Source organism: Cupressus sempervirens, chromosome 4 (genome assembly GCF_028749045.1).
Source record: "Cupressus sempervirens isolate cs-2001-9-10 chromosome 4, ASM2874904v1, whole genome shotgun sequence".
Classification (NCBI taxonomy): domain Eukaryota; kingdom Viridiplantae; phylum Streptophyta; class Pinopsida; order Cupressales; family Cupressaceae; genus Cupressus; species Cupressus sempervirens.
The window spans coordinates 905,938,246-905,950,618 of NC_143121.1; the positions used below are offsets into that span (position 1 = coordinate 905,938,246).

At 35.1% G+C, this 12,373-nt stretch overlaps 1 protein-coding gene across 3 annotated transcripts in view; it reads right to left on the reverse strand.

Moving 5' to 3' along the window:
- Positions 1-229: 229 nt before the first annotated feature.
- Positions 230-12,373, reverse strand: part of LOC149564316 (thymidylate kinase-like) — a 41,871-nt gene continuing 29,727 nt past the window's right edge. For 2 of the 3 annotated variants that reach the window (XM_089827378.1, XM_089827379.1), the window contains exons 4-7: positions 1,557-1,668; positions 1,380-1,439; positions 1,005-1,109; positions 230-882 (exon numbers count right to left, since the gene is read on the reverse strand). In XM_089827378.1, coding sequence (XP_089683504.1) covers positions 766-882; positions 1,005-1,109; positions 1,380-1,439; positions 1,557-1,668 — 394 coding nt within the window. In that variant the 3' untranslated portion in view covers positions 230-765. The remainder of the gene's footprint in view (positions 883-1,004; positions 1,110-1,379; positions 1,440-1,556; positions 1,669-12,373) is intronic. The other variant, XM_089827380.1, reaches the window with a different exon arrangement.

Below are 12,373 nucleotides of genomic sequence, written 5' to 3' on the forward strand. Positions count from 1 at the left end.
GCAGCCAACACAAAGAAATGTTAAAAGTGAACAACATAAAAGACCTTTTCGAAGGACCAAAACTCCTTAAGGGGGCCATTTTACTTATGCAGATTCACAACAAAAGAGACAGGTTGAAGAAATCGCATCAGACTGACTAAGAGTTCTATGCGGGTCCCTTAGGCTTATAGCCTCATGGACGTCATTAAAAATCTTTCATTCATTCATTCAGAAACAACTAACTAGCAGATTAAATATTACAATAAAATTTTAGATTAATGTCACACGGAGTAACTAAAATACATAATGCAATGGTACTCAGAATTCAAACAGCTGTTGTAGTGCTCTTCTTGCACTTGATATAGACTAGCAATTAATTTATGAGAATCCATGATTGTCCAAGGAATGACTTCCCCATGCTGTTGAAAGCCACCTATCCTTAGTAAGTGAACAACAGTGTCTGTAACCCAAATGGATTCAAATTGTAGAAGAGAAATCAAGTACGCATTAACCTGCCTGAACAGAAACAACTAACTAGCAGATTAAATATTACAATAAAATTTTAGATTAATGTCACATGGAGTAACTAAAATACATAATGCAATGGTACTTAGAATTCAAACAGCTGTTGCAGTGCTCTTCTTGCACTTGATATAGACTAGCAGTTAATTTATGAGAATCCATGATTGTCCAAGGAATGACTTCCCCACGCTGTTGAAAGCCACCTATCCTTAGTAAGTGAACGACAGTGTCTGTAACCCAAATGGAAAATCTGTGCAATTTACACTATGCAGGCCACAAAAAGGAAATTTCCTTGCCTCTTTGGCAGTCCTCAATAGATTTTTGAGCAAGTTCCTTCAAAATATTGTGTACATCCTCTATCGGCAATGATGCATCCACAACCTGTGATGGTGAATATGATGACAGTCGATCATATAATATGCAAAAAATGTAATTTAGCCAGAGAATAACTAAAAAAAAATTCAATCAAGCCCTAAAACGACTATGCCAGATATTAATAAAACCTGCCAATTTGAACCCTGCAAGGCCTTGTATAGCTCGGCAACCTTTTTTTGAAATTCTAATTTCTCATATCTCTCTCCTCCATAACCTCCTCGTTCAGCGGCTTTCTGTAATTTGATTTCAGAACTATTTAATTGCAAAACTAGTGCAAGTTGTCATCATTTATAGCCATTTACTTTGAAAAACTCAACATGAGTCCTGAAAACTTAAAAAATGAAATCAAGGTCAAGTCAATTATTTTTTCACCCCCACTTCCTTGGAGAGGACCTCTCCTTGGGGACACTTAAATGATCAAACAGCTATAAAATTTTAAGGCACATAATTTGCTTGAATTATGTATCAAAACAAACTCGTGCTACTCAAGCCCATCTTTTTACCTCTGGAGATATGTCTAAGTAGAGAACGAGATCTGGAGCAGGTAACCCAACTTCAGGAGCCTGCATTTAATCACCGTAATAATTTCTTGTTGTAACATTATCAAGAATAGCTGCAATTCCACGTGGTAATGTTAACACATGCACCCAAAAAATTTGTGCCCACAAAATAACCAATACCTTACACCAGCTAAGATCAAGTCCCTTTGCAGCTGAAAATGCGACTCCAGAATATGAATAACGATCAACAATTAGAGAGATTCCATCCTTTAGCTTAGCCTCAATTAACGACCTGAAATTGCCGCACACATTTACATCCTCCGCTAATGGAAAGAAAAATTAATTTCGTACTGATCTATTGCAGAGAAGAAAAAGTGAGCAGTTCCAGACAGTTTTTTACTGGAGGTTAAGGCACAAAACATACACTGAAAGGAGTAAAATTTTATCTGATTTTGTTTTCCAAGAATTATGAGTAAGATCTCTGAAAATTGACCGTACTATGAACATCTTAGATAAATGATTCCTTGCAGATGGGGTTGATGGGAATGCATAATGCAGATTAAAAAGGATAGCTGAACTATCTTAAATAGATTTTCCAACAGAGAAAATTTTGATGGGTCTGCAGATTAACAGACAATTCAAATAAAGAACAGGTTGACTTAAAATCATATGTGCCATACAAGCTTGAAAAAAGATGTTCTTATTCAAACAATTCCATTCACCCCATAACATTGGAACTTAAAGTTTCAGGTGACCCTACAACACCCCAAGTATCAAATAAAAGACCAACTTAACTTCCATGAGAGAATGGCGAGACAATTGCAACACAATGGAAGGATGTTATTATTGCTAAGACATCAACAAAATGTACATAATGAGCCTACTTATATAGGCAAGGCAATAAGATGGTATGATAAGAAGAAGATAGGTTATCATCCATACATGGTGGAATCACATGTCCAGCAAAGGTGGATCGTCCTCCATTATACAATGAAGCATGTGAAACATGTGGAGGATGATAATCTGATAAGTGCACTAGAGGTGTAGTCAAAATATAAAGTGGAATGTGATTACAACTGTCATCCCCTAGAGTGAAATTTCTCCTATGCTATGCGCAAATAAGGTGCAAACTCCTAGGTCTCTCATACGCAAACTACTATGAAACTACTATGCAATGTGTTATCTTAAGTAATTTCAAGTGAAGTGTAATTAAGAATATTGAAAGACAAACAGAACTCCATCACTTCTCACCTCACTTTGTTAATTCTTGACCTAAGGTTGCCATGTTTTCACAGTAAGACTGTTAAAAGTTTTCTATATTTATAAAATGGGTTTCAACCATCTTCCCTGTAGATATGGACTGAGAAGAGACCCAAAATGCTGTACATTAAAATTCTTCTGTCGACTCCAGGGGAATCTAACATAGCTCACTCTTAATATTAAAAATTGATACTCCTTGGACATTTCTATTATAGAATATTCCAATTTACATCTATGCTGATTCATCATTACACTTAAAAAACATCCAATGTAAACCATTTTGTATTAGGAGTTGCTAAGATGAACAAGTCCATACCAAAATGGACACCCCCGATAAAAAATTGTAGCAACAAATATAAAATCAGTAACATCAACCTTGATTAACACTAAGCCTGCTTGTACAGAAACCTGGCATTGTAGATGTCCAGGTCTTGGATAGACCATGATGCTTTCCCTGTAGACGCAGGTGATTTCTCAGCCACTATAATACCATGAGTATAGTCCACTCAAGTTGGAAAATCCTGCATAAATGATACTCTTTGCTAGCCCCTTCGAAGTGGGATTGATTTCATTGAAACAATTGACATCTGTATCAAGCTAAGCTACCCCAGGTTTTCAGGAAGGGGGGAAGGGAAAACGGCTTTCCAAGACAAAAAAAAATTTCCACAGCAGGGGACTGCAATGGGGACAGCAATATAAAAAATAGGAAAATTTTAAATATTCTTATGAAAACATGGATAAAGCATGCTTATATACATTACAGAACCTTAACATACAACACTTGTCCTAAATAATTTAAATTGTGAGTTCACGTGAGAGTGGAAGTCAAACAAATTATGAAAACTCAAACATTATTTAAATTGATTTTATGGGACAGGCAGGGGACAGGTTTCTAAAAGTTTCCAGGATGGGTAAATTATGCCCGAAACAGATCCCCAAGTAACACTGATATCAAATTCTTTTTGCAGCAACCTCATCCACAACATACAATCATAGCAAATAAACATAATCATAATGAATCCCTGTGCCTACATATCACGCTGCTTTAAGTGTGTTCTACCAAATATCTTCTCATTGTCTAAAATTGTCCAACATGGTTATCCAACCAGGGAGAATTTTATTACAAAAGGAAAGAAAGACAAACAATAAAATGTAAAATGTTTTGACATTGAATCTTATAATTTGAAAGAAAATTAAGTACTTAGCAGCAATGCAAGCCATTTCCTTTGCCACCATATCAAAGTCAAAAGAATCGTATGGCTCTCCCATACTCTTCCAACAGCACCTATATGTGACCTCATGTTCAATGCTCTTAAGCTATACTCTCCACACAGCTAGAGAGTTGTCATAGCATATAAGCATAAATTGTTTGAGGAATAAATCGGCACACTAAAGCAGAAGGATATTTTGAGAAAATTGGATTTGTAAAAAAGTGTGTAGAATTGATGAAAAACAGTAACTACTTTTTCCAAATTAAGAGAACTTTCTATAGCACAAATGATAAAATTTAGATGATAAAGGTCTTATACAAATGATTGAAATTTATATGTAACAAAATGATTGAAGATGGTTGTAGCCCATTTTGCAAAGGTCTTATATGAGACCCAAAATGCTGTACATTAATATTCTTATACAAATGATTAAAAATTAGTTCATTTTATTACATATTTTTTATTACCTTTCCATAGCATTATTGAAATTTATACATTAGATCTCCTAATAGACCTAATTGGGCTAAATCACAGTGTGGGTTCTTGACAATATTTCCAAGTGATCAAGTAGGATGGTTGGAGTTTCTTAGGCTAGAGGAGACACCCACATATGTTCTCTATGACTTTGGCAATAAGATCCTGAGTTGCAAGTGGAGAGGATTACTCAAAAGGTCTTAGGGAGATGGGGCTTGATTTGAGGAGTTGTATGTCCTTGTGAAGTTCAATTGTTCATCGTGGAAGATCTCAAGGGAGGACCAAGAGCAAGTTCATATTGAGAAGACATGAAGGTTTTAGAGGACCATTGATTGGTGCCTACTAGGAGCCCTTTTGAAGTTGAGGCCCTAAGGATTCTAGAAGTGATAACTTTCCCTCTGCATTACCAAACAATATATTCAATATAGAAAAAGGGGAAATTATGGTTTATAACTGCCTATCTCCTACGTTATTTCTCAACTCTGCAACACTTCAGGACTTTGCAACAGTTTCAACCCAACTTTCTTGACAGTGTCTTTGGCATTGCACATCAATTTTGTAGAGAATCACATCACATTTTTGCAAGTTTTTCATGTTAGCGTCGAATTTAGGGTTTCTACTAGTATCCCTCAATTTTGTTGCCAATTGAACACCACTTTTTGCTAATTGAGTCCCTAATAAATTGCAAAAAACACACCAAAGTCGTCGACCAAAAACTCCTACATTTGGGGGGAATAAATTGCTGCCCATGTGGACTCTCGTAATTTTTTGCCATCTACTTTTGTGCTAACAATATATAGATCTAATCAATAATAAAAAATTATTTTGAAAGTATTTCATAATATTAATGATAAACTATAAGGGTTTGATGCTTCTCCGTTAAAGGCCATCTATAATAGTGTATTATAACTTTGAAATTAGTATATAATATTAATTATAAATGTGATCTCATCAAAATCTATGGGGGGGGCATGTAGAGAGCTCGAGTCATATTGAAACTGTGATTTAGAACAAATTCATTAGCTACTTTGACACTGTCTCACATACCCCCCACAATTTAGGATGACTAAGGCCCTTTCAAATTTCATTGATGACTGTCATTGCTCCTCTGCTTAGGGTTTTCAAGAGGTTGCAAAGAAAACCAAAAGGATAAATTGGAATTTTTTCCCACATTGACTTTATTGTCATCTGGCAATCAACCCTAATTCTGAGCGATTTGTCCATTACGTGAGTTTTTTGTAGGGTTTTATAGGTTTTTGCAAAAAAAATTAATGTTTTTTTGCCAATTTTTAGGGATTTTAATGCTCTCCTTATATGCAAAAAAGTTATTGAAAATTGGGTCAATAATTTTTCATGACCAAAAAATTTTCAAGGAAAAGATTTGTCTCTAGGGTTCAAGATCAATTAGGTATAATCGAAGTTTTCTGAGTTCTAACTTGAATCATAAAGATCCAGTTCAGCCTAGGATATCCATGAACTGTCTTCAATTGGTTTTCCTTTCCATTGAACAAGGTATTCCATGTAGCCCTTTCCTTTGGTGCTTCTACTTATTTTGGTATTCAAGATCTATTAATACCAAAATCTATTTCCTTCCTCCCTCTTTCTTCTTTGGATAATCTGGATTATCAGTCAACTCACTTTCAAGATAGCGGTACTCAAAGATATCAGAAGTGTTGAATATGATTGAGATATCCATATCTTCAAGAAACTCCACTTCAAAAGTATTTCCACTTTCAAACCTTCTCAGAATTTTACAAGGCCCAAACTTCTTTATCTTCAATTTTCTACATGTTTCAACAAAAAATCTGTTTTTTCTTCAAATGAACCATTACCTAATCACCTTCACCAAAAGATTTATGTATTCTCCTCTAATAAGCGCGTGCATTTGCGTGCGTGCGTGCGTGTGTAAATATGTATGTATGTATATAGAATGGAGAGATAATGCTTTAAGATCAAGGCATGGTTGAGAGAGAAGTAGGATAGGAAAAGGAAAAGGAAAATGTAAAGGAAGATATTATAATTGAGGTGGAGATAATGGAAGTGATTAATGAAGGTAACCCTCCAGTAATCAAACTTCATGAGGTAGTCAATGATATAGAACAATTAGTTTCTCAATCTTCCAAGGTTGATGAAAGCTTGGGTTCCAGTTGATCGGTTCTCTTTTGACACCTGACACTACTTTAGGAAGAAGCTTTGAAAGATCACCTGATCATCGTAGAAACTTTTCACTGGGATCAAGGACACCTACATTCTTTTCTGGTAGTTATGCTCGTACCAATATAGAAGCCTAGAAATTTATTTACCTATGCAGGCAAGTAACAGCTAAGATTTCTGGATATATGGAAATGCTTATAGGTCATACATAGATCATAATATGTTGATCATCAACACAATTTCGAAGTATATTTTGCTTGTACATTTAGACTACTATAGAGTGGTGTGCAAGTTCAAAGCTTAAGATTCTGCACATCATTAGGCCTTTCTTATTCAATATTGTGTCTCAATAAATTCTACTGTTGTATGAAAAGGCTTCAAAGCCATAGGCAACATTTTTATAGCTCAAAGATGTTACGATCCACAAAGTGATTGCCAAGGAAAAATAAATAACAATCGAAAGAAAAACCTATGAAGGGTTGCCAAAGACACTTATAAGATGACAATGAGCTAAAGATAAAACATCAAATGTAGTGCCTCTCACATTTGAAGTATGTATGCCATCCTGATGGGTATGATCTTGGTGTTGTTGCTCTCTACGTGGTCTACACCCTTGGGGTGATTGTATTTGCGGTTGTATTAGTAGGTCCGTTATGCTTTATGTCTGGATTTTGGGATTATAAGTATCAGATGATTCCACTGAGGTTGTGCCAGTGGTTATTTAAAATGTTATGGTATTATGATGTGGTTCCATGAGTGCCTCTGAGATGTGAACAATGGTTGCATTGTGCGTTATTTGGTCTATTGCAACTAACTTGGCTCCTGCAACAGTGCTGACTCGTGTCTGATCATGTTGATCAATGATATTTTGGCCATATCTATATGATGATTCTTAATGATGTTATTTGGTGCATATTACATTTGAGGTTACTGTTGTTGCTTCAGGATGATTGTCTAAAATATTTTGTTATAATGTGCCTTATATGATGTTGGGATTCAGAATTATTTCCATTATTAAATGCTCAGAATAATTGGAAAATGAGTTATCCATATTGGGTTCGCGATTGTGGATTTTAATTGTATTTTGAATGTGCTCATTTGGATTCATGGATTATTGTGTTACGGATAATTATCTTGTTCTTAAAGTAGACTTATGCAATGATGAATAATGATTATTAAAATAAAATTTAGTACGCGATTATGCATACTTGTTGCTTCAACTATTATGTATTGTGCATCTACAGTTGATGTTGTTTGTTTACTGTACAAGGACTTATATCCCCGATAGTGGCACATGGAGTTAGTGATCTGGTCGTTCATGTTAAGCCAATGTCATCCCTGTATGGACAACATCTCTTTATATTTTTTATTATTAACCCTCAAGTAATTGGTAAAATCGGATTCATAATGCATTATGTGATTAGACCCGTGAGCGTGTCTATGCATTTAGGGTTTTGCACTTGTCACGAAGAATACTAAATTAAATGTTCACTTAATTGATTTGGGAGATTTTCATTAGTTGATTTAATTTAATTTTATTGTCAACTAATTTGTCATAGTTGAATTCCAAATAGTTGGAATCGATTTATTTAATTAGGGAAAGGGACCGGTTAGTCTATTAAGTGATTTAGTATTCTAATTTATAAGTCACTTTAATAAAAGTGTTATATTAGACAAAAGTGAGTTTGAACACTCACTTCTCACTTTAATTTCATGTTTGGAAGAATTGCTCTACAACCCTCTTATGAGGATTTAGTGTTTTGCTCGTTGTAGGAGATTGGCTTGATGAATCTTCGTGAGATCGGTCTTGTTGGATTCGTATCGAGATTGCTTCACTTTACCGAAGGTTTCAACCGATCCAGCGGAATATTCTTTTATTTCTTTCCATTCTTGGTTTTTACCAAATGTGAGAGGTGGAGTTTTTTGGTTTCATTAGTTTGACTCCATTTTAAGTGATTCTTTTGATTGCTAAATGTTAGGGAGTGGAGAGCTAGTGTTCCCCTATGACATTCTTACGCAATTCCATCTCCCCCTTATGAGGATGAGCATTTGAATATCATAAGATTTTGGAAATGTAAGTTTTCGCATTGCTATGCTGTCGTTTTTTGCATCTATGCTTGAAAGTGGAATTTTATTTGAATTTCCTTAGTTAGGGCATATTTGTGAAATGAGTTTTTGATTTCATTGAATTCTAAGGTGTTTGAAATTTTGAAAGTTTTTGGCATTGTCTCATTTTGTGTGCCATCTAGTTTTCGTCTGTCACCCTTGATTGGCTTGATTAGAGTTTTCATTAGTAGTCTTTGCTACAACGAGTAGGATCGTGAAGTCAGAATGATTATAGGAGATTCTGAGGTATTTTATTTCCTAAGCTAAAGTCGTGTTTTCAAATTGGTTTTGGTGGACTTGTGATTCTCGCCAGATTTGTTGGATTGTGGATTTGAACTTGGTTTGTGAATTTTATTGGATCCTCATTCGACCAAATCTTGGATATGGGTTTTTAGTAATTAGTTTTGGTGGACTTGTGATTCTTGTCAGCTTTGTTGGATTGCGGATTTGAACTTGGATTGTGAAGTTTATTGGACCCTGATTTGACCACATGTTGGAAAGTTTTATTCTATTCTAAGGAGTTGGAATTTTGAGCATTTGTATCTTGTCTCGTTTCGTGCCACCCATATTTTGTTGGGATTTTGGCAACACTTGTTTAGATTGTGGAAATGGATTGTATTCCATGTTTTCTTTCATGTCATGGTTTTACTTTATGGACATTAGGATTCATCGTTGAATCCATACTCTTAAATTTAGGCAAATTGAGTGAGTTATGTTGCACTTGGTGATTTGTTGCATTTCTCATATCCAACCCTTGCATTGGTATGATGTGATTAGATTCGTGAAGTTGGTTGTGCCCACACACAAGCACATGCACGTGTGTATGACGAGATCTTGCGAGATCCAAAATCTTGGATATATGTCAGTTAAGAGATTGTTCATTTGGGTGTTGAGTTGGGAACGTGCATTGCCTACGGGCACTCGTCATGTGATGAGCATGGATATGTAGGGTAGACGTGTGGAATGGCTTCTTTCGTGTACTCTGAGCCTAAAGTGGCCGACAAGGTAACATGAAGAGGTTTAATCAAATGATAACCAAAATTAATAAATGGGTACTAAAGAACTTAATGAAAGATAAGATCGTGGAACACTTGGCCTCCCGAGGGAGTTGATCGAAGGTGTGTATGTGTGTGTGGGCTCCCAAGAGAGTTGATCAAAGACACAGTATCTGGCCACCTATGGGAGGTGATTAAAGATACATTCTGAGTCTGGCCTCTAGTGGGATTCAAAACAAAGGCTCGAAGTTACTTGCGCTACTTGAGGCAAGTAATAACAGTTCACAAGAGTCCCTACATAGTTATCCCAAGGGTCTGACCAATGACTAGTTGTACTACGTTGTCCTCATGATCATGGTGTTGCATTCATGTTTTGCTTGGTGTAACTGTTAGATACTTTGTGTTTGTGGTTGGTTCACTATCTCCATCAACACGACAGGTATGGGCCTAAGGGTACCACGTGGTTGGGAGGCATAGCTACCTATACCAATGTCAGGGATTGGTGTAAAGAGACGGTCTTCTTCTAGTTTTGAGGTTGGAGTTTGATGTTCACTTCAAGATTCAATGTATCTAGAGTATGTCTATTGTGATTATGCTTTACTTTTGATGCATTAGCTATCATATTATGTGCTAATGTATTCTATTGTCTACTTGATGCTCATGTGTACATGTTGCATCTCATTGCTATGGATATAGATTTATTTTATGGATTAGAATGTTAGATGTTATCTTGCTTTACCATTATGTTGTATTGTCATTGCGATGTAGTAGATTTATATTTGAAAGATTAGCATGATGATGTATTATGTCATTGCTTGGATGCCATTGATGCTATCAAGTGTATGTTCCTTAGATACGTGTATCTGGTACTCTCCCGTGTAGGGATTTATTTAGCCAAATTCTTATTCTTTTAATATTTTGAATGTTGTCTCTTAATGTCGTACGACAGACCATTTTGTTGTACAACTAGAGCACTTCGTCGTATGAGAATGTATATGCTCATACGAGGAAGCATTGTCTCGTACAACTCTAGCATGAATTCATATGGCTCATGTAAAATGCTCATACTATATTCAATACTAGCTCGTACGAGGATTGAACCTAAATTATCCTATAACAAACAATGAGTGTTTTTGCTTGGAATCTGGAGGTGCAAATTGGATATTTGGATACCCTTTTGGGTTCCACACCTTCCCAAGTCATAACAGATCAGATCTCGATCACTATTGGACGTAGATAGTGTCCTAGGAAAACCCCTCTTCACAAAGGGAAACAACCCAGCCCCAACAAATGTAAACTTATATTACAGAAATCGGGAGAATTACAATATCAATATCAATGTGATATAAAATCACTTAAGATAAGAAAAGAGACTAAAGAAATCTCAATTGAAAACCTCAATCAATCATTGTTACATATGAAGAAAACAGTAACATACATACAGAATCTAATGTCCAAAAGAATCAAATTCTAGCACTTAGCAAAAATCAACATTTATAACTCTTCGAACATTAATTTGTAATATTCGCCAATATTCACGCACCCTACTGAAGCAATGAAGAATGATAATTATAATACGCAAGAAGTACAGACAAATAATCTTGGTCGACAAAAGTACACCAAAAGAAAACGACATATTTTCAGCAACTGACGATCTTGCTCCAACTCTGAGAACTGCATAAAGAATTTTCTTGAGTAACGTATTGTTGTGAGGTTTTCACACCATCACCCCAAAACTTTGAGGACCCCCTTTTTTTCGATCGCCTTGGCAGTAATTTTCGAAGTTGTCCAAAACTTTTGATTTTTGAGAATTTTAAGTCTTGGACGCCTTCAAGCCCAGAGGGAGAAAAGTTAGATTTATTTTCACTCGATTTTAAACTTAATTTTCCAGAACGGCCAATTTCATCCTTAGGCCAAACAAGTTTTGAAGAACAACACTTGGCAGAATAAAATTGTAAATTTTGTACTGAGACAATTTTTTGAAAAATTGGATATAATTGTATAAATTTGAATAATTTTGAAAAAATGAAACTTTTGTTAGATTCGGTCTTTTGGAAAATTTTAATATTTTTTTGGGTGAAAGAAGATTTTGTAATAGTGAAATCAAATCGGAAAATCGATTTTAGACTCTACAGAAATGATTTTGTTAAAATTAAAAAATTAAAATTGCATAGCAAAATCAATTTAGATTAAATTGCAAAAAAACTGGAATTAAATGGATTAAAGTTGCCTTGAAGATTTTTAAGTATTTGAAGAAATTAGTAATTTAAAATTGAAAAAAATCAATTTTGGCTAGCCAAATCTGATTTTTAATGATATATTATTCTGAATCGTCATTAAATGGAAACATTTAGCATTTCCAAAGCTTTATTTATTTATTTTTTGCAATTTTGGTCTAACCGGCAATTTAAAAAATACAAATTTCATCTTGGCAAAATTAATTTTTAACCAAGCATTTAATTGGGGCCAAATTTCTGTTCTAATTAATGTTTTTTGCTCCCAGGGTTCAAGTCGGCCAGCTAAGGAGAAGCAAGCAAATTGGGTATAAGAGGAAGTCCTTTCCCCTTATCTCCTCATTCCTCATTCTTCCTCCTCATGGTGTTTGGCAATTTTGACTTGGAGCAAATTTCTTTATGTTTGACAATTTTAGCAACGGCAGATTGGCATTGATTTTGGCAACTTTCTTCATGATAGAGCTGCTCCCATGCTTGGTGATTTTTTTTAAGGGAAGATTTGCACTCTATATTGGCAATTTTGCATGCTAAAGGCAAAATTATCATGCTTGGTAGCTTCTCTA